Source organism: Delphinapterus leucas, chromosome X (assembly GCF_059928025.1).
Source record: "Delphinapterus leucas isolate spDelLeu-1000000601 "Yukka" chromosome X, BTC_Dleu_Yukka2, whole genome shotgun sequence".
NCBI classification, from domain to species: domain Eukaryota; kingdom Metazoa; phylum Chordata; class Mammalia; order Artiodactyla; family Monodontidae; genus Delphinapterus; species Delphinapterus leucas.
The window spans coordinates 17941620-17964908 of NC_143150.1; the positions used below are offsets into that span (position 1 = coordinate 17941620).

At 40.8% G+C, this 23289-nt stretch overlaps 1 protein-coding gene across 2 annotated transcripts in view; it reads left to right on the forward strand.

The window, feature by feature from the left end:
• Positions 1–23289, forward strand: part of GPC3 (glypican 3) — a 442030-nt gene that overhangs the window by 310825 nt on the left and 107916 nt on the right. For both annotated transcript variants that reach the window (XM_089904074.1, XM_022554225.3), the window contains one exon: positions 4833–4953. In XM_089904074.1, the coding sequence (XP_089760200.1) occupies positions 4833–4953 (121 nt within the window). The remainder of the gene's footprint in view (positions 1–4832; positions 4954–23289) is intronic.

Consider the following 23289-nt stretch of genomic DNA (forward strand, 5'->3'; position numbering starts at 1 on the left):
ACAGGGCTCTCCCCAAGGGCTTTTGAAGGGCAAGCCCAGGAATCTGCTGAGTAGATAAAGACAGCAGTTGTTGCAGGCACTGTTGCAAGGCTTGTAGACCATTACCAGTAGCTGGCTAATTGTCTCATACAATGGGGCAGTGTGGTGTGGAAACGTCAAATATTTAGTCAGCATGCATTATCTCTAAGGAAGCAATAGCAGCAGAGTGGTTAAGAACAGAGGCAGCGGGACATGGACTCAAAGGTTCAAACTCCAGCTTTGCTATTGACTAGCTGTGTGACCTTGGGCAAGTGGCTTCACTTTGTGCCTCAGCGTTCTCATCTGCAAGAAGGGGCTGATGATAATACTGTCTACCTCGTCGGGTCGTTAGGATTAGGTGTGGTGATGCAGGGTTTTTTTTTCCTCAGTGCTTGGAACAGTATTTGGCACAGAGAAAGCACTCAGTACTGACAGCTTGTGTTATTACAACACCAGGAGGTGCTTTAGGTGCTACAAAAGAGAACTAACCAAGCCCCTGCCTTCAAAGAGTTCACAGCCTATAGGGGCTGGCAGATGAATGTACGTAAAAGGAGCACGAGCAACTCAGCATGGTACCCACAATACATTTGGGTACAAGGACAGCAGTTCAGAATGAATCACAGTGGTTCTAGGAGGCCCTCAAGTCCCATCAGAAGAGGACTAGGCGTCTGCCGGGAAGGTGGGTAAGAACTTGAATGGCTTTTTTTGCCTCCATTTTGAGAGGGGGTACTCAGAATAATGCACATTCTTAGTCACATCCTCACTAATATATTGACTGTCCTTTTGAAACAGACAGGCTAGCGTTACCTCATTGAAGAGTAGAAAACATATAAGCTGTGTTTAACCTAACGAAGTAGAATTTGTGACCTGATGATAGCCATCTGAGGTGTGAAGGAATTCCAGGGTGACATTGTGTATATTGGCCCAAATATGTATTCTCATAAGAAATCACCTTAAAACCAGGGTTCTAGTGAGGGCCAACATAACTCTTATTAACAAGAAAGATTTCCCAGAGGCCCTGAGCTATGTGTAGGAGTTAGGCCCACTTTTTATTTTCCTTTTGTTTGTTTTTTGTTCTTTTTTTTTAATTTTTATTTTATTTATTTTTTTATACAGCAGGTTCTTATTAGTTATCCATTTTACACACATCAGTGTATACATGTCAATCCCAATCTCCCAATTCATCACACCACCCACCCACCCGCAGCCGCTTCCCCCCCTTGGTGTCCATATGTTTGTTCTCTACATCTGTGTCTCTATTTCTGCCCTGCAAACCGGTTCATCTGTACCATTTTTCTAGGTTCCACGTATATGCGTTAATATGCGATATTTGTTTTTCTCCTTCTGACTTACTTCACTCTGTATGACAGTCTCTGGATGTTTTTTGTTCTTGCTATGGTAGTTTTGTTTTGTTTTCTTTTGCCTTAAAAATAACTACTATATAAAATTTCGCTCATTAAAAATTAAATTATTTTAAGATTTTAAAGTGTAAAAGACATAGAAGGACATAAAAGAAAAAAGTCAAACTTCCTCCAAAATCTTACTCACTGGAAGTAACCACTTTTACCATTCTTTTATGGATCCATCTAAAAAGTTTCTGTGTATATTTGGACACATATAAAGTGTATGAGAGTAATGCGTATGCAGACCCATTTTTACCGCAAATAGAATCACACTGTGTACGTTCTTAACCAGTACTTGTATTTGTTACAATGTATCTTGGATTTGGTTTTATATCAACACATATAGATCTACTTGTTCTTTTAATGTCTGCGTAGTATGCCATTTTAACACTCATGGCTTTTAAGATTCTGTTCTACATTTTGTCTGGCTAAGGAGAAAGAGTAGAGACGTAAGAAACAGAACATGATATTGGGGATGGGGGAGAGATATTGAGACACCTAAAGGCATAGGGCAAGATCAGAGTTTTTGAATAGTGCCACTAAATTTTAGCAGCTGTAGACATCAGTCGAACCAGTACTTTTGGTTACTGCTTCATGGAGTAAATAAAATAAAGTTTTAGAGCTAAGCCATAGGCCAGCTCTTCCCAACACTTCTGTAACCAGAAACCATGCTTAATTTACTAAAGTCTTTTTAGGTTTTAAATAGCACATGGATAGAGCAGAACAGTGGATGCTATTTCGACTTTCAGAAAGTTTGGCAAGCTTTTAAACTCAAAGCTGTTTTTAAAAAATTGAGTCACGATGGGACTGGGGAGCAGTGTTTAGTGCTGTCTCCTTAGCACCAAGTGCATGGCTTGGAGGTAAGAAACAAAAAAAATAGAGCTAAAGGGGCATTTTTCTGAATGGCAGAAAATAGACAGTAGGGCCACAAGGGATCAGCTATGGGACTAATTTGATTTAATATTTATAAATGATTTGGAAGAGGCAGTACAGGGCACAATCACTAAGTTGGCAGATGTCTTTACAGTATTCCGATGAGGATAATAAACTTCAGGAAGAGGTTTGTTTTGTAGGAGTGGGCATAAAAGCGGCCGGCAGGCTTCGATAGGAGCAAAGCCCAGGGAAATGTCTCTAGGGACACATTCCTGAAGTTCATTTCAGAAGATTTATAATGAGCCTTACGTCTTTCCCTGTCACTTGGGTCTCTGCTTCAGGTATCAGTAGATGTAAAGAAGAAGGAGATGGAGTTGGCAGTATCATCAAGAGGGAGATTATATTTAAACAGACAGCATTATATATGAACAAAAAAAAAGGAGGCTAGTGGGGAGCTGGTTCACACCAGATATATAAACAAAGAATGTTGCTTTAATACAGCCCCCAAAGGCAATTGGTATTTGATGGTTGGTGATCTGTGTATTCACTAACTTTTAAAGTTAGGTAAGCTGAATGTGTTAGGCTACCATTTTAGAAGAAATGCAATCAGATGTTCTCTTCAACGTTCCTACAAAATATTTTTCTTCTCAGAAGATGACTTTCAGTTATAAAAGTCAGACCTTGATTTCCTGACCTCCTCTGCTATCATGCGTGGTAGCATCAAATCATGTCCTTAATATTGGCAGATGCATTGTATTATGGAAGGGAGCATCTAACACAGTCAGATCAGTATCTTCTGAAGTTGTGAAATTTTCAGTAATAAAGAGATAATGAGGTCTCCCCTGTCACCTCACACTGTGGTTGAGAAGCTCAGATGAGCTGAGTGATACAAAACTGCTTTGTAAAATGCTGTGCAAAAATACAGTAGTATTAATGATTCATTGCATGTCATAATTTGGGATTAGAAATACAAACTGATTAAATTCTAGAAACTTATCCTTTATAGATATTAATGTAAATGTACAAAGATTGGTATGCAAGGATGTTCTTTGCAGCATTGTTTATATTAGCGAAATATTAGAAATATCTCAATTGTTTATCAATAAGGGATTGGATAAATAAATTACGATCTAGCCATACAGGGGAATAAGAACAAGGCAGTTACTTATGTTCTGACGTGGAAATATATTCAAGATTTATATTAAGTGATAAGTTGCAAATCAATATGACTAGTATGATTCCAGTTTTGGTTAAAGCTACATGTTAGTATATGCATGTGAAAACCCCTAGAAGAATACATATCAAACTGTTAACCATGGTTCTCTCATGGAAGGATAGGATGATACAAGAACTTTTGCTGTGTGCTTTGCTTATTTCTATACATTTGAATTGTTTATAATGAGCACTATTATTTTTGTAATTAAAAATATTAGTAAAAGAAATATGAATTTACTGCGTTATTGTAATTTTTTAAATTCTGCGTTATTGTAAATTTTTTTAAATGTATAAAGTAGGGGCAAAAAACCTGCAAATTTTTCCATTTCTTTAAGAAAATATTCCATTATCAGGATGAGCAAAAAGCAAAAAAGGGATCAAAAACCTCTTCCCACTTTGGTAACAGTGTTCTGGCCTTTCTACATGATGGAAGATAAAAGAAGAAATGAAATCTGTTTCTTGTTCTGTTTTGCGTTTGTTTGCTTTGTTTTGCAAGATGAGGAGTAACTCTACATAGAGGTCTGGAACCATGGGGGCAGCGAAGCAGCCACCTCAGTAGTGAATTACTGTCCCAGTCAAAGTTGCCAAAGCCCCACACTGAAAGACAGAATTGCCCAGGATTGTTAATATCCCCATTCTCACATTGGTAAGGATGTCCATAGATACCTTGAAACTTCAATCCTGAAGCGAAAGCCTATGGCTTATCCAGGGGCAGCAAGTTAAAACCTTCCCTTGAGCTGGTGTTCTGTCTTCCTGTGGAGAACACAGACAGAAGCTGGCCGGCATAATTTATGCTGCAAATGGCTTAGGAAAGCGTCCTGAAAAGCAACCCAGCTCCCAGACCTGCAGGAAATGATGGGAGGAAGAAGTGGAGAAGAAGGAAGAGGTAAAGAACACGCAAGAGTCTTTCTTCTTCAAATGAGTAGAAAGCGTACTCAGAGTTAAGGACCTTCCTGTGTGCTTCCCTGGCCAAGACCCAGCAGCTCCCTTAGCATAGCTCTTCTCACTCTGCATGCTCTCTGGACTGTACACTAGACTGAGGGCACAATGAGGACAGAGACCTTGTCCGTCTTGTTCATTGGTGTATCTCCAACACCTAGAAGAAAAGGATGTTGAATGAATGCTTATTGACTGTTGACTGTTCCCTACTGCAGATAGACCCTATCTGGAGCGGTCTACCTTTGTACCATGCAGTCATCCCATGGGTTGGAAGGCTGAAGAGAGCTTGCGGTCAGCTTGACCATTGGTGCCAAATACAGTCAACTTGCACTTTGCTTGGAACTCTCTTGTGACAAACCTTTTCTTTACCTTCGTGTTTCCCAGATACAGCCAAAAGGCAGCAAGAAATGGAATGAAAAATCAGTTCAACCTCCATGAGCTGAAAATGAAGGGCCCTGAGCCAGTGGTCAGTCAAATTATTGACAAACTGAAGCACATTAACCAGGTATGTGTGTATCCAACAAAAAATGGAAATGGCAAAAAAGTGGTGGATGGATGATGTCCAGTGTTCAAACTGTATTCTCGGGCTTTTGGAGAGGCAGCCATTGTTCATTTTCTTCAAAGATTCTCTCTGCTAGAAAAGGACTTCTGACCCTTGTTTTCCACCCCACTTTTAAATTATAAAGAAAACATTGTAATATAAAACAGAAGGAAAAGCACTTCTCACAACCCAACTAGTCTATTTTGTTTTCATTTTTACACGTTCTTTTTTAATATTTGTTCATAAAATCACACAGACTTTTTACATAATTGGAAGTATACAAGTGATTTCTAGTTCTTAAAATTAACACTATATTGGAAACACTTTTTCATGTTGCCATATATCTTCATATTAATCATTTTCTGTGGCCGCAAAAGATTCCTTTAAGTATTGATTATAATTAATCAATCTGCTTTTGCTATGCATTCAGATTGCTTCAAATTTTTGCCATTATAAATAAAGCTACCTCTCCTGCATAGCGCTATCTCCTGATCTTAGATCATTTTCTTAAAATACTGGGGTTATTGGGTTAAAGGATATGAGCATTTTAATGCATGTTTCCAAACCACTCTCCAATGGGGATGTATCAGCTTTCACTGCCACCAGCAAGATACGAGAGGACCAGCTTCACTGCACCCTTGCCAACTTCTGACTCACTGCCATGCACCGAGACACCCACAGATTCCCTTAACCTGTACACAGTTTTTCCTCTTAGAAGGAGTTTAGTAACTAAGACACAAATAGAAGTTAGTTGTACCATCTGCTTGTGATTGCTTTGTGGCCACAATTTTTTAAATGCCATCAAAAATGCCACCAGATACCAGAGTGACAGTGCTCCTACCCCGTGGTCCATGGGTGGGAAGGCGCTGGCACCACTGACTTCTATTTGTAGCCTAGGAAGAACTTAATGAAACTAAGATCCTCATGCAAGGACAGAGGTTTCTGTGTGACAACGCTGGCATGATTTCATTTTTTAATATGAAGTTTAGCAGTGAAATTTTTGCGGTTTTTAGAAAGTGTTTGGAAGGGCTTTCTAATAGTGGTGTATTTCACTGCAAATGGCATGTAAAAGTATTCACTACCCTTTGGAGTAATAAACAGTTGTTACTGCTGCTGAGCACAGGATGGTGGCAGTATTTGCGTAACAGATCCTTCTTTTGGTGAACTCACAACCTCACTAAGTTCTATAGAGCCTGGGTAGATATAGTATGATTATTTCAAAACACACCTCTGAAGAGTTCAGAGCACAGTGTAAACCGCTCACTGCTGAACTGGTGTGCTTTACCTGGGGACAACGGCAGTATTGCTCCTCTGAATTATCTCCAAATTATCTCAAACCAGATGTGCCTGTGTGGCTCCACTCCACTGGCTAGACCCAAGCACTGGTGAGGCTAAAATCTCAGGGTCCATTACTGTGCCCCTAATTCTAAATGAAGAATATTGTCAACAGATCTCTTTGGTCAACAGACGTTAAGGAACACCTACTGTGTGCTCAGCCAGGTACCAGGGAGTTTGAGGGTTCAAAAGAAGTCTAACCTGTTTTCACAGCTTCCTTGGAGGAGACGCACAAGCATGGAAAGTGCTTAAATACAAATAAAAGGCAGCCTATAATGAAGAGCCAGACAGTGACGCTGCTCGTCAGTTTTGGGTGGTTTGCTTAGGCCTAAGGTGGACTAGGCTAGTGTAAGAAGGATTTCATAAGAAATATCAGAGAAAGACCTGTGACTGGATGCCCACCGTGAAAAAAGGGAAAGCTGCATCAGACCATATGATCCAATAGTCTCTAAAAATATTTATAGCAAGCCCCTTTAGTAAAGACTTTGGATGTTTGATATTAATGCTGTGGGAGACCATGTAATATCATGAAAAGAAGATGGTCTTTGGATCCAGATGGATCTGAATTCACCTGTGTATCTTACTAGATATATAACCTTGGGCAAATCATTCAACCTCTCTGAGCTTTAGTTTTCTCATCTATAGTACTTAGAGTTGTCAAAACCGTCCCTTACAAGGTCATTATGAGGATGAGAAATTATATCTATGTATCTATATCTATTTATATTATCCCATTATATAAAGTTTATATATAATTATACACTTTTACATATATACACAAATATATAATTGCATGTGCGTGACACAGTTAAGATGATCAGTCCATTCAGGATTTTCTCTATAGGCAGGACTTGAGTGAGTTTGAAAGGGAGCAGTATTCCAATACTTTTTGCCGGTCTAATTCTGCCACCCAAATTTTGGGTGGATCAAAAAGATCCCTTTGATGCATCTCTTTTCTCTCCCATATTGTTTCCTTCTTTCTATTTACACTAACTTCCAGCCACAAAAGCTGAAGCCACTTCATATGTAGGGAAGTGTATATTGTCAGTGTCGGAAAGGTCACCATTATAATTACGTTTGCCATGGATGTATGTGTGAACATTTTTGGTTCCCTTACAAATACCATTGAGCAACCAATTAATTCTCATTGATAGACCAGTTTTACCTGTTTCAATTGAGCTGTTAAATTGGTTGGGCTCCAAACACCCACACTGATTTTTTTTTTCTCATCTGTGTTGCTTTACATGGCCAAAACATGTCTTCTTTCAGACCCTCAGTAGAGTTCATATTTTGGCCATGACTCAATCTGAAAGTGAGGTACTTTAGAGAAGTCATAAAGAAGGTTAGGATGCTGATGATAATGTGTTGTATTTGTATAGCATTGAACCATATTTCAAAGTGCTTTCATGTCCTAAAAGTCTAACTGCTCATGTTGGAAAAAATATCCAGCCTGGAATTGTATAAGGTATAGTACTGTCAAAGAACCGTGCTTTTCAGGAACTCATTGTTATCCTTGGATATTATTTCATCCTCACTACCTCCTGTGAGGTAAGTGATAATGTTTGTCCCTTTTTTTTTTTTTTTTTTGCGGTACGCGGGCCTCTCACTGCTGTGGCCTCTCCCGTTGCGGAGCACAGGTTCCGGACGCGCAGGCCCAGCGGCCATGGCTCACGGGCCCAGCCGCTCCGCGGCATGTGGGATCTTCCTGGACCGGGGCACGAACCTGTGTCCCCTGCATCTGCAGGCGGACTCTCAACCACTGCGCCACCAGGGAAGCCCTGTCCCTTTTTTATAGCTAGGGAAACTGAGGCAGAAAGCCATTAAAGGCTGTGCAGACATGCTGCCAAAACATCCGGTAAGTTCAGTTGAAAATTCAATTAATCATCCAGATGTTGTTTCCTGTACACTGCCAAACATCTGGATTCACTGAATGCCTGGCTAAATTGACCTAAAGTTTTAGTGATGAGGAGGTAAAATCAAGTTAACTTGCCCCGGTTCACATGTAAGTGAGTGCTGAATCCAGGAGTGTAATGTTATTTTCCTAAGCCACTCACTTGGTGCTGCATCTATTAAACTACAGTAGGATGCTCCAACGTACACAACTATAAATGCGGAGATACTTCTGTCTATGCCCATGTGTGTCCATCCAGATGGACTGTAGCTAGGCCGTTTATGAGCACATCCCAAAATAACTCTTCACTTTCTTCCATGGAAATTCTCAGCTGCCTCCTTTCAGGTTATGGTTACTGTTGATAGCACTGGAAATAATATATTCACTAAGGGAATAATGTAACATTATTTCCATATTGACAGTCTCACGGTGTAACCTTGAGGGGATGGGTTCAGGGTCAGGCCTGGGCCCCTTTCCTGGGAAGGCCTGCAGGTGTGGAATGTCCTCCTTTCCTCCTTTCCTCCTTCCAAGCCAGAGTTCTTGTGTAACATTCCCACGATTGGAAATGAGGACCCTTTTTATTTCCTTTTCAGTTTCTAATTTGTGTGAGGATTTATTGTCTAGTGTTAGGAGAGGAATTGAACTCTTTTAAGTCTTCAGTGTCAGTCCTGGAATTTGCTGGGCCATATTGCTTTAAAAAAACCAAATTTTGTTTTTCTTAGTATCCTGCTCCAGGGCTCCTGCATGGAGAGAAGGACCCACAAATACCAGGAATGATCACAATACATTCTTTCCCACATGACACTGTGGGCCGTTTGTCCTCTAACCCAGTTCTGTTGGTAACATTTTCTCTAAGAGTAGCTATGTGGTTAGTGTTAATTTAGCAGTACCTAAACTGCTACAGAAGTTATTGTTCCCAAGGAAAATCTAGCTTGTTTATTGTTTTTCCCGTTTCAGTTCAGGTTCAAATGAAATTCCAGAAATTGTTTCCCTGCCTGTTGTAAACAGTTGAAGCCACAGCAGTCAATACCTGCTCATTTAGTGTCAGAGCTTTTCATTCAAAGTTGGATAAAGTCTCATCTGTTTGGGATGGTTGAAATACCCAACTGAATGGTGGGGGTGTGGACGAGGTAGCCTCTTAAGATTCCTTCCAGCCGTGTGATTCCGTGATTTGTGGCTCAAGGTCAGGCTTTAACCCAGCACCCTCTTGTGAACAAGTCTTGTGACTTTATTCTCTGCCCTGCCACTCTTTTTAAAACACCCTGTTCCCAGGTCACCCCTTTCTACTTCGTAACCTCTCATCTTTTCAGAGATTCTTGCCTTCCCACCAGTCTTCCAGCCTGGGCAGATGGAACTTAAACTTGCCCTTCCCCCCCATGCAATTCTTCTGTTCTACTGCCTTGTTCTCATTAGGCTATGAAAACATTAAACAAACACTTTTGCATTCCTCACCTTCCTCCAGAATCAGATAGGTGACCTGCCTTCACATCTTGTTAGCCGTGTGACTCCATATGAATGAGAATAATTCTGCCATAAATTTGCATAGCACAGTTCTGTTTGTAAAGCTCTTTCATGTACATTACGTAAATTGATCTCCACAGTGACTCTCAGAAGCAGACATTATTACCTAGATTTACCAGATGAAGAAACTGTGGGCACTGGAAGTCTAAGTGATCTTCATATAGTAAGTGGTAGAACTAGACCTAGAATCCAGGATACTGGCTTTCACTCTCTGTGCTCTTCCCTTCGACATCTTTAAAGCCATGGCACACCTTGCTATGGTTAGTATGATCCATATATAAAAGATGCGTAGAAGTACAAAGAGCAGAAAGTCCTTAATTTGTCTAATGATTTCCAAGTCCCTAATATAGTAATGTCTATGGTCTGAAGCTCTAAAATCAGCAGCAAAGAAAGAGTAAGCACGTTGTTTACCAAGTCTCAGTTGGGAAGAGTCTTAGAAAACTGACCGCCACAGAATATGGTGTGGAAACTGAGGCACTTTGAGTTATAGACAGCAGACAGACTTTTGATTAGCTATCTCGAATTCATAAAATGATTTTAAATGGTCGAAGAAAATGTTAAATGTACAGCAGACAGTGGAATGTCTCCACTTCCATCCCCCTTCACCAATACCTGAAAAGTATGTTTTAAGATGCCTGACAGATTACTCTGGTGTCATGAAAAGACACTGACTTTTGAAACAGAAAGTTACACATTTTGTTTTATAACTTTATTTATTTATTTATGGCTGCGTCGGGTCTTCATTGCTGCACGCGGGCTTTCTCTAGTTGCGGCGAGCACGGACTATTTTCATTGCGGTGCTTGGGCTTCTCATTGCGGTGGCTTCTCTTGTTGTGGAGCACGGGCTCTAGGTGTGTAGGCTCAGTAGTTGTGGCGCATGGGCTTAGTTGCTCTGCAGCATGTGGGATCTTCCCAGACCAGGGCTTGAAGCCGTGTCCCCTGCATTGGCAGGCGGAGTCTTAACCACTGCACCACCAGGGAAGTCCCAAAAGTTATACTTTTGATCAGTTAATTAATAAAGTTGTTACATGTCAGAAAAGTACCCAGGACATACCTTAGTATGTAATTTTTTAAAATCTCTAAATGAATCTCAGGCATGATCGAAAATGCTTTGAGTAACTTTTTCCATAGTCTTCTCACAGTAAAACCAGTGAGGGTCATAAAATGCTAGCCTACTCCAGTGGTTGCTAGAAAAGCTAACACTGATCTAACATTTCTAAACAAAAGGAGAAACCTTTTGAGAGTCAAATTTTAAAAAAGGCCTTTCCAAATGAAAATATGTGCCAGTGTCTGTCACACTTCTTCACATACAAATAGTGTGGCAGAACTCTAGTAAATGCCATTTCCATATGGAGCCACAATGTGTGTGTGTGTGTGTGTGTGTGAAAGACAGAGTATCTACAATGGCATGTTTGGTTTTTTTCTTTAACATCTTTATTGGAGTATAATTGCTTTGCAATCGTGTGTTAGTTTCTGCTTTGTAACAAAGTGAATCAGTTATACATATATATATATCCCCATATCTCTTCCCGCTTGCGTCTCCCTCCCTCCCACCCTCCCTATCCCACCCCTCTAGGTGATCACAAGGCACCGAGCTGATCTCCCTGTGCTATGCGGCTGCTTCCCACTAGCTATCTATTTTACGTTTGGTAGTATATATAAGTCCATGCCACTCTCTCACTTCGTCCCAGTTTACCCTTCCCCCTCCCCGTGTCCTCAAGTCCATTCTCTATGTCTGCGTCTTTATTCCCATCTTACCCCTAGGTTCTTCAGAACCATTTTTTTTTTAGATTCCATATATATATGTTAGCATACGGTATTTGTTTTTCTCTTTCTGACTTACTTCACTCTGTATGACAGTCTCTAGGTCCATCCGCCTCACTACAAATAACTCAATTTCATTTCTCTTCATGGCTGAGTAATATTCCATACAATGGCATGTTAACAAGAGCCAATGAATGACTTCTGAGTTACAAAAGGACAATGTGAATTGGTCTTTAAATACCAGACCTACACTCTGTGGAGCTAAACATGATTTCATGAAGCAAAAGGGAATTAGCTGATGCGTTCCAAAGCACATTTATCATTAAAAAAAATCTTCTGTCATTTTGCTTAATAGACTGAAAAATAATTACAGTGTCTGGTGGCTTTGGGGAGCATGTGTTTTTAATATCTTAATTACTATGTACAGTTTAATAATAGTGCACCAAGATGAATTCCCAAGTATTTCATATTAAATTTCTTGAAAATGAACTATTTGCTTTATTTAGAATATACAGGATTAAAGGTACTTAAATTGGGTCATGTATTTTAGTCCTTGCACATTAAATTAAAGTATTCAAAAATGGAAGATGAGTCAAGAGTGGCAGGCCAAAACGTTGTTGATAGCAGTGTTGTGGTGATCTTGACTTAGCAGTGAAGGAAAATACATGATCCTTTTTCATTGCAGTATTGTACTCTTTCATAAACTTTTTTTTAAATTAATTAATTTATTTATTGGGTCTTCATTGCGGTGCCATCTTTCTTTAGCTGCGTCGAGTGGGGGCTACTCTTCGTTGTGCTGTGCGGGCTTCTCATTGCAGCAGCTTCTCTTGTTGCGGAGCACGGGCTCTAGGTGTGCGGGCTTCAGTAGTTGTGGCACGCGGGCTCAGTAGTTGTGGCTCACGGGCTCTAGAGCGCAGGCTCAGTAGTTGTGGCGCACGTGCTTAGTTGCTCTGCGGCATGTGGGATCTTCCTGGAACAGGGCTCGAACCCGTGTCCCCTGCATTGGTGGGCGGATTCTTAACCACTGTGCCACGAGGGAAGTCCCGTAAACTTTTTTTTTTTAGTAGGAAGTATTAGAAGTGTTAGCTATGGGAAGACAGGTTTTACATATGAAAAGGAAATTCTATCAAATCATGAAGACTACTAGGTTTACAAAGTTAGAAATGTATTTCCAAAATATCTATGAAATCCATAGGGTCTCATATTCTATTTACATCTACCTACTGACCAAATGCAACACAGCAAACATAAGCAGTTACAAATGATTGCTCTCTACCCCCATAAACCTGGATTATAAGCAGTATATTGGTATATGTATGTTCAAATACTATTTGGAAACTCAGAGACAACTTTTACTGAGATATATTTATATATATATATATATATATATATATCCTGCCTCTGGACTGTCAGCTCCTTAAGTCTGGGATCATGCATACAACTCTTTGTCTTCTGTGGCACCCAACATAGTGGCATATACAGAATAGACCCTCATATACAGTATTTTATTGATCAGTTCATTCAAAGAATGCAACCTGTGCTGCCCTCAGTTTATTTCTAAACTTTAATTTAAGGTACTTTTCATATTCAGTATTAACCAGTTTCTGTGCTAAAGGGCAGTGTTACATAAGTGCAGGATTATAGTTTGCAGGGGCCTTTAGGTCATAGGGTCCAACCCTCTGATTTTATAGATGAGGAAATGAAAGCCAAGAGAGTGGAATGACTTGTCCAAAGTCATGCTGCTAGTAAATGACAAAGCTAGGACTGGAAAATGAACAGATCAATATTGTATAGTGACTTTGCTCTGCTTCCAAAGGCTCTCGTATAATGCAAAACATGCTTGCAGACAGGCAAGCACGTTTTCTAATACAGTACTCCCAATCATAGCAGAAGCCCCTACTTAAGCCGTTCATCTTTGGAACAGAAAGTGATATAGCACGAGGCATGAATTTGCCAAGTTTTTATCTCTTATCATATCTATTAACTAGTGTTTGGTCGTAACAAGTACACATCAGCGCCTCCTGCCTCATTCAGCCCAGTGAGCAGTTGTTGCATGTGGGTTGGGAGTGGGGGTGGGCTCTCTGCTGGGATCACTGGACCAAAACCAAGCAGATTCAGCAGGAGCTGTTGCTCCTGGTCTTATACCCACTCATAGAGTCTGACTTGGGCTCCTGTCCACATTCAGGATTAGTCATCCTTTCACTCTCATGCTCTGAATCTCAACTCCTCCACCTTCCTGGGCACCCTGTAATAATTTATCCAGTGCCTTCTCCCTCCTTCCAGATGGCAAAATTAGCACCGTATTAGTCAGTGGGTTTCTGTGCCAGTTAACTCAGTTGTTTAGGCAGTGTATTCAGATCATATTCCACGGGGAGTAGAGACGTGGGAGAGATGCTGCGGGGGTTATTCTGAGTCCCCCGTTCCTGTTTTAACCAGAGCATGTCTAAAATCTGCTTTACATATGGGTCTTCTAAGTAAGATTTCACTTAAGCAAAGGGTTTCAACTGCTAAAACGATAAAACGTGTCAGGGAGCCCTCGAAGCTAATGTTAAAGGTTTAGTCCCATATGAGCCATCTCTTCGTTTGAGCACTCACTCAGTGAAGTACTAAGTACGTGCAATGCACAAGGCAGTCACAGAATGCCTTCCAGCCCCCATTAGGCGCCTCCGGATGAATTGTTAGTTCAAATGGAGACAACATGGAAAGTGTGAACGGCTTGGTGGTGACATTATTCCTATTGGAAGTGATGTTCCTATCGGAAGGCCCATTATTCTTTTTTTTTTTTTTTCTGTACACGGGCCTCTCACTGTTGTGGCCTCTCCCGTTGCGGAGCACAGGCTCCGGACGCGCAGGCTCAGCGGCCATGGCTCACGGGCCCAGCCGCTCCACGGCATGTGGGATCTTCCCGGACCGGGGCACAAACCCGTGTCCCCTGCATCGGCAGGCGGACTCTCAACCACTGCGCCACCAGGGAAGCCCACCATTACTCTTGTACTAGTGAGCCAAAAGCATCTTCTTTGAAGCTGAAGACCAACACAGCTGAGTTTTCCTTGCCCATGTCATTAGGATTTTGCCAAAGTTCAATGGGAATAGAGCTAGCTTCTCTACAGAGAGCAGATACTTTTGCCCCTGGATGGCAGCCCCATGTTGACTGGCTCAACCAAAGGTTTGGCCTTACTCCTTTATGCCCATGGTTATTTGAGACCTAACCTTCAACTGTAAACTTATTTGCCGTACGACCAGGGGTGTTTCCATGTTCCATGTAGACTCAGTGTTAGTACTTAGTGAATGTGAAATAATAATAATGGGGTCGATTCTGTATCCCTAACTAGATGCTTTCTTTAGATAGCAACCACAGTGATTTTGCATAGCAGCTACTAAGTGGAATATTTCCAGCAGAGTTGTAATTAATGTCCAAGGTGAAAATTGCATTATTATTCATATGTACTTCATTTTATTGGATACTTTCCTAACATAGTTAAAGTATGATCTTACTTGTGTAATTAGTTGATCTAGATATTATTTTCTTCACAGTCCATATTTTGCTAGTTCATCAGTTTTCAAGGTAATATCTGTTCTGTACCATGGGTAAGCAGTTGACAAAACCGAAAAAGCTAAGAGAATTACCACTGTGGTATGTCATAGATAATGAGGCCCAAGTTCAGATCAGTTATATCCCAGGGCACTGAAGAGCCTTCTGGTTATTATCATGGTATCACTATTAGCAAATTTTGAGTCATCATAACAAGTAGAAGAAGAGCCAAAAGACTGGAGACAGGCACAGATTTTTACCCTCACCTTTAATACGAAGTGGAAATTGGACTGTGGAAACCACAAGTCAGGGAGCCTGGTATCACATGTTCCCAGAATTCTAGACTAGAGTCTTGGAGAGCATGAGCGTTCCGAAGCCACCGTGGGCTCACTCCGAACAAATCAGGCCACTTCCGCTTATGTGTGTGTGCATGTGCTGCAGACGTGGTATATCGAGATTTCGGCAAAGTGTTTGATAGAAATTCCTATGATCGTTTTTAAACAAGTGACACAAAATGTTGGCTAAGTAATCATATAGTTGGGTAAATGTGTAGCTGATTAACCATCATTCCTAAAGAGTGTTTTCTTAACGTATCAGTGTCAGCCTGGAGAGAGGCTTTTAGTTGTTTGCTTTGACCTTTACTGCCTAAAGTTTTTACCAGTGACTTCACTGCAGACAGAGAAGGCATACTTCTAGTATTTAGTGATGGCATGAAGCTAGATGGGGTTAGCTAATACGTAGATAACACAATCAGGATCTAAAAAATGTCTCAGTAGGATGGAATGGCAGAGAAAAGTAGCAAAGTGAAATGTTACAGGGAGAAATGGGAAGTATTACACGTAGATTCACAAACATGACTTAGCCGCTCTTTTGATGGTGGGGCCGTTATTGGTGGGGGGAATGGAGGGAGGGGCATGCAAGTAAGTAGCTAGAGAAATATTTGGGATTGTAAAGTTCACTATTCCACATGAGTTTTTAATAAACTAGTACTACCTGTTTCGGTTGTAAAGTCTTATTGGTATGTGATTTAGAGTCATAATGAGAAATTTGAGAGCCATAACACTGTGTAATCTAGTTTGGGGGAAAGTACAAAGGCTTTAGAACCAAACATAGATCTATGTTTAAGGCCCAGATATGTCACTTTGTAGTTGCCTAGCTAATGGCCGAATTATCTAACCTCCCTGTACTCAAGTCTCCTAATCTGTGAAATGGGTATACTACAATCTATCCTGAAGGGTTAGTAGACGTGTTAGAGATGATGCATGTAGTAACACGATAAATTAAAGCTATTCTTCTTCTTTATATTATGATAGTATGAAGAGTTAACATAAAGGAAAGTCAGAAGTAACCTTTTAAGTGGCTTGATTCACTTTGCCTCAACTTATCACTTTCTGGAATGTAGAGACTACAACTTTTCTAGTTTGGGTTATTGTTTAAATGATTTTAGAATTTTGCACATAATTATCTAAACCGTAAAGGTTCTTGGAAAAATATATCTAGCCAATCTTCGACAGATTTTTAAACTATTTAAAGTTTGGTTTGGCTCAAAGTAACTGAATGGAAAATGAAGATGATAAATTTTTAAAAGTATATATACATATATACATACCTATATATGTTCATATGTACATATATATACATATATATATGAAGGAGTGTGTGTTTAAGTTCCTCAGCTTTTCCCAAGATTGAACTCTGCCCTGAAGTGGAGCATCTATAAATAGGCAGGCTATCCTTAGAATACAGCTTAGAGATCTTACAGATCATGATCCTGAAGTCCCATTTTAATCTTCAGCCCCACCAGGACCTTTCATGGAAGGATGGTATCAAGTGAAGAGACTTCAGAGCTATAAAGTTCAGGGCAAGTTCATCTGCATTCCTTTTGCATCTTGCTCTCTGGTTGAAGATGGTGAGAGGTTCCTATATTTAAAACCCGGCTGACCTGATATCCTTATTGGCAGATGTCTCGCAGGAGGTATTTAGAATGATTTTGAGCGGCATTATAATATGCTCGTGAGTGTGTGTATTTCACATGCCGACAGAGCAGAAAGAATTCACAGGGCTTGGGGCTACTAGCTTTCTTGAGACACCATCACTTTCAGCTGTCGGGGTGATGTCACAAATGCCAGGAACACTGCCTAGGCCCAAATTCCCAAAGCTCAATTTTGCATTGCAGAGCCTAAGGCAGACAAGACCCCTTCCACGGGCCCTACCATCAAAGAACTATGGAATTTGTTAGCTACAGGCTGGGACCGGCCACCACTTGTTGTCAGGCAAAAGGAAAGCTGTCCCCTGCTGCCTGAGCCTTTGTCCCTGCCTGGGATACCATGGAAAATGGGGAAGGAATCCAGACTCATTAATGAGCTAATACAAAAGATTAAGCCAGGCTAGAGGCAGTTCGTTATAGCTGCATATGGATGCTTGAAGGCAGTTGAGAGCCAAAGGATCTCCAGACCAGAGTCCAGTGGTGCTGCTGCCTTTGTCTGCCAGACCCAAGCGTAGGATAAGGGTATCCCTGTGGGGAGCAGTTTTCTTATTGCTGGTGTCTTTTTTACAGAATACCATTCCCTGAGCTATTGTGTGGCAAACTGCTTGATCAATAATTGCAATCTGATAACCCACAGTACAAATTATCGTTAAAGCTACAGGTTTCATGATAAGATGCTGAGATGGAGCTTGGCTCTGAGCTTCTACTTGGTTGAATAGCCTTTGTTCTTGGAAATCAGTTAAACCATGACTACTTCTGTGACCTCTTTTCAAAATGAAACTCATCAGGAAAAAAATAAAGTAAAATAAAATTTATATATATATATAATCTATATAATATGTATATTTTATATACATATATATTTCCTCCCTGTTCATTTAGCACTTATTTACTGAATGCTTACCTTATGTGTAGTGCTGAGTTTGGTGGGCTCTATTGATAAAGACAGAGAGAACCCCTCCTCCTTATACAGACTTACCACATATACATATATCATTATCGTTTGAATTCATTTGCACAGTATCGAGCAGCTCTTTGTACTGGGGGTAGGGGCTGGGGACGAGGATACAGGGTTAACTTAAGCACAATTCTTGCTTTCAAGGAGGGTGATGAAAACATACCTACGTAACTATAATCCAAGGCGTAGTGTAAGTGTCACAAGAGAAGTATAAACCAAGTGCTCTGCTCACCCAGAGAAGGGAAGGATTAATTTCTACCAAGGGAATTAGACAAGACTTCAAAAATAGGTAGCCTTTAAGCCTTTAAGGCTTTGAAAGATGAGGAGAATTTTGACAGATAGAGGTTAGCGGGAAGGATCTTCCTGGCAAGAGGAATGTGGTATGCACAGTGGCACAAAGACATGAAAGTACATCAGTAGCCAGAGTGGAAGAGGATGTAGGCAGTGAAAGATGAGACTGAAAAGGTGGTGGTACAAAATTTGGGAGGGCCATGAATAGTATAGACAACCTGAACTTTTTTAGCAGTGGAGAGCCAGTGCAGGGATTGGAGCCAGCCTGACACGGTCAGATCAGTGTTTTATGATGTTAACTCCATGAGGAGCATGAAGGGTGGCTTGGAGATCAGAAACTGGAAGCAAGGAGTCCAGTTAAGCTTGATAGGTTTTACGAGGCAAAGAGGCGAAGCTTGTTATTAAAATTCATTAACCTTGCTTTCCACTTCCGGACAGAACAGTTCAGGGGATGAGAACTGTGCTGTTCCTCAGGTCGGGCCAGTCATCTTTTGGCTGTTAGCCAGGACATGGGGAGGCCGCAGCGGGCAGTGGGTCGGGTCTCAGGAAATTAATTAATTAATTTCGACCAGTACCTAACCCAGGTCTCACAGTAGAAAAATCATTTTTTTAATTCTAGTACGTCATTGAACCTTAAGTAGAAGTTCTCACAATGGAGTATTTAGAGTCCCTGATGAATGTGTTAACTATTACTTTTGAATCAATTTGTTACACACTTTTTTTAGTCAGGATGCCAATGAAAAGTGGCTCCTTGGCTCTTGAATGTTGAGCGCCATCCATTCACCCAAGTCTCAAAAATTACCAAAACTGTGAGAAAGACTGAGAGAGATTATAGTGGTTTTTCTTCAGCTGCCACCGTGGGTGCTTAGATGTGTTAGAAAGACGACCGTGTTTCGTGACAGCCTCACAAAGGGCAGGAGGGGAGCCGAGGGGAGCAGTGACTGTTTGCCTTCCCCAACCTCCTTAAAACATAGTTTCCCAATTTGTTATCAACTCCTGTGTTTTTCTAATTACGGCAGCTACTTAACAGTTTGTGCTGTTTCCCTAGAATGGTCTCCAAGAACTTTATACACTTTATGTATTGGACCCTGCTTGTTCAGTTTACTCAAGCACGTGCTGACAATGAGCTGACCTGACCTTTCACCAGCGGGGGCTGGCTGGCAGGCACTGGATGCCGCTTTTTCTCTCCACCTGAGCGCTCCTGTGCCCTTGCTGGTCAGAGCAGATGCGAAGAAGGCAGGCAGCATAAAAGCTTGTTTACAGCACTTCTACAAGGGTAGGGTCTTATCTGCCCCATTCACCACTGTATCTTCTGCTTCTAGAGCAGTGCCTAGCACATCGTAGGCAACAAATAACTATTTATTGCACGAATAAGTGAAGGATTCTGTTCCAACTTTTGAACTGGCTGTTTAACTCCAGTTTAGGGAGACGGTAACTTTTATCCTATGCCTGTCCCAGCATTGTATTTTGGAAGCAGATAACTTGTTTCCTAGTCTCACAGGTACACAGACAGAGGGCAATTTTGACCCAGAATGGAGCATCTGCGACATTTCACTAGTACTTGATTGAGATGATGAGATTTGGGACTTTTGAGCTAAGACAATTTAATGAGACTTGGGACTTAGATTGATACTGTAATGGGTTGAGACTTTAAGGGCTATTGGGATAGGGTGAATGTATTTTGTACACGGGACAGATGTGAATAGGGGAGAAAGTGTACACGCATGTACAGAGAGAAAGAAAGAGAGTAGGGGGATTCTTTCCAGCATTAAAGAAAATATTAAATGTTACACTACAGTTTTACCGTAAAAGTATGTACAGAATGTTCTAAATCTGCCAAAAGTCATCTAGAATAGTCCTTCCTGAGAGAGTGGCATGGACATATATGCACTACCAAATGTCAAATAGTCAGCTAGTGGGAAGCAGCCCCATAGCACAGGGAGATCAGCTGGGTGCTTTGTGATCACCTAGAGGGGTGGCATAGGGAGGGTGGGAGGGAGATGCAAGAGGGAAGAGATATGGGGACACATGTATACGTATAGCTGATTCACTTTGTTATAAAGCAGAAACTGGCACACCATTGTAAAGCAATTATACTCCAGTAAAGATGTAAAAAAAAAAAACAAAACAGAATAGTCCTTCCTTCACTTTAAAATTTTATTTTTTCCAGCTTTATTGAGATATGATTGACATATAACATCGTGAAGTTTAAGATGTACAACATGTTGATTTGATACATTCATATGTTGTAAAATGATGACCACCACAGCATTAGCTAACATCTCCATTCCATCACATAATTACCATTTCTTTTTCTATAGTGAGAACATTTGAGATCTGCTCTCTTTCTTCACTTTCTTGAGAAACGTGGTGGAATAGTACCGTGTCCTCCCCGAGAGTCCTCATTCTGTTTGTTCAGAAGTTCCTTAACTTGGCAGAACCTGGAAAATCTGTGCACTCACTGTTCTGTCTCCCTTTTCTGACCTCCATTTGGCGGCTCTGCAGTGATCTTTGACAGAGACCCCAGGCTGTGGCCTGCTCCCTTCTACTGTGCCTATTCTGTCACTGTAAAATACAGTATTGAGCGAAGATGGAAAACCTACTTTTATCTGTCAGAGCCTGAGTAACGGGAACTTTCATTTTCTGGCTGTCTCCTTTCAACTCCAAGCTCAGCTTGTTAAGGCTTGAAGAGCTAAGATGAAATAGTAATTCATGTGTCTCTTTTATTTCTGGACTCATCTTTCTGGATCCTAGAGACTGTGGTGATTCATGCCTCAGTTATAGGTGGCTAGATATTGGGAAACTTTCTTATTTGCAGCCTATGAAAATGAATAAAGTGATCAAAATCTTTATCACCACCTATCCTGTTTACACAGATTTCTCGTGCTTTCCCCTAGGAAGTAGTTTCTGTGAGGGAGGACAAACGGGTCTGCGACCTTGTCTACTTTCAGCATCTTCTTTGGACCTACTATGTGCCACTCACTGAAGTTATACTTCTCTGCTGACATCACTAGTCCTCAACTCTCTTCCCTGTAGCCATTCAGTCACCAAGTGCTTTCAGATCATTCTTTGGAACCTTCTTTGTCTGAGATCCTTTTCCATCTGTATGCCATCACCCTAGTCCAGGCCTGCCTTACTTCACCACCAGTCCCCTGATGGGCACAGGGACTAGAAAAATCGATGAGACACTCACTGCCCTTGGCCTCTAGGGACCCGCATTCATTTTTTACATCTCTGTTTTCTTGTAGCACTGTAGTCTCCAACGTGGCTTTATATTTTGCTTTATATTTTTCTTTTGTTGATCCACTTGTATAACTTCTGTCTCTGCCACTACTTGTTGCCTTCCTTTTATAGGTCCCCCAAATATGGGACTTGACTCCCACTTATGCCATGCTACCTTCCCTGAGGGAGGGGTACCTCTTTCCCCACAACTCCTCACTCCTCTTCTTCCTGTCCACCCACTCTCATGTTCCACATAATGTAAGAATTTTTCTTATAGGTCTATTTTTTTTCTCTATGCCCTTAGTGATTCTGTCTTTAATGGAAAGTAAAAAATGGCTCCTGGAAAAAGACAGTAATCAAGACTAAACAGCATTTATCGAGCACTTGCTGAGTGCTGGTACTACTGGGTGTTTCGAAACATCTAATAAAAAGCACCATGCACACTATATGTTCCCTTCTAGATTAAAAAAATCCGTAATCTATAAATGCTTTTGGCTAGTGATGATGAACAGCAGCGGGTTTTTTTTTTTTTCAAAGCAAAAACACCAGAAGTTTGGAAAGGAATTTGCAAGTTGTGTTGTAATGCAACTGATCTCTTTCTTCCTGAGAAAGTTGGTTTCTTGCCAGAGCGTTCAATTCAGGCCCACGCAAACTGGGTGTATTTATAGAGGGCCAGAGGAGGAAGAGAACATGATAAACTTTTCTCCCCAGTACAGCAGAGAATGGTAAACAATCACCAGGTGAATGCCATGTAGCACACAACTTACGGCGCCAAATGCCATCGTGGTACGTGGCAGCCAGACATCTACTAGGTTGAAGGGTTCCCCTCAACCCTGTGGGCAGCCAGTTCAGGTTTGGAGACTCAGAAGTGTTATTCTGGATGATGGCAAGCCCTCAGAGGTTTCTTGGAGCCCTCTCAGTGTGGGGGACATCTAGGAGGGTGTGCTCACTAAAAGTGCCTCCAGGTTCTTAATATAAAGATGTTAAGAAACTAAGAATCTCTGCATTTAAAGTGTTTTAAAGTTTATGAGGCCCTTTAATTTATATTACCACATTTATTTCTCACTAATACTCTGTGAGCTAGCCATCATTAATATTCTCTTTTACAGATGAAGAAAATGACACTCAGATTTCAAGTGACTAAAAGGTTGTCTTTACTCTAAGTTCTGTGATCTTTCTTCTACTCTTTGGAGGGAAGAAGAACCATTACGACAGTCTCATCATGTAGCAGGTCATCGGAAGTAGCCTAGAACTAGCAGCTCTATCTCTAGCAATTTCTTCCAAGGCAAGGGTGTGACGCTCCACAAAGATGTGTGTATGGGATATTTCAGTGGTGGTGCCTGCATAGAAAAAAAATTAAAAGCAACCCAGATATCTATCAGCAGGAGATTCATTATGTGAACTGTGTCATTTCTATATGATGGAGTAATCTGTAGCCATTAAAAATATTTTTAAAACATTGTTATGGATAGAAAGATATCCACGACATATTGTGAAGTAAAAAAGCAGGTGATGAGACAGTAGTAAAGTACAGTCCAATTTTAACAAAAATTAGCACATGTATAAATGTATTTATGGGGAAAAAGTCGGTAACAATACATACCAGAACATTAGCAATATCGGGGTAGTTTTCATTTTCTTTTTTACCTCTGTGTACTCTGCCCAAATACTTTTTAAAAATCATCTTTAAATCAGAAAAAGCAGTGCTCTAAGACGTAAGATTATAGTTAACCTACCCATCACAACTGTATGTATTTCCCTCATTTTCCCCATTAGCCTTCATCTTTTCAGACTCAAAA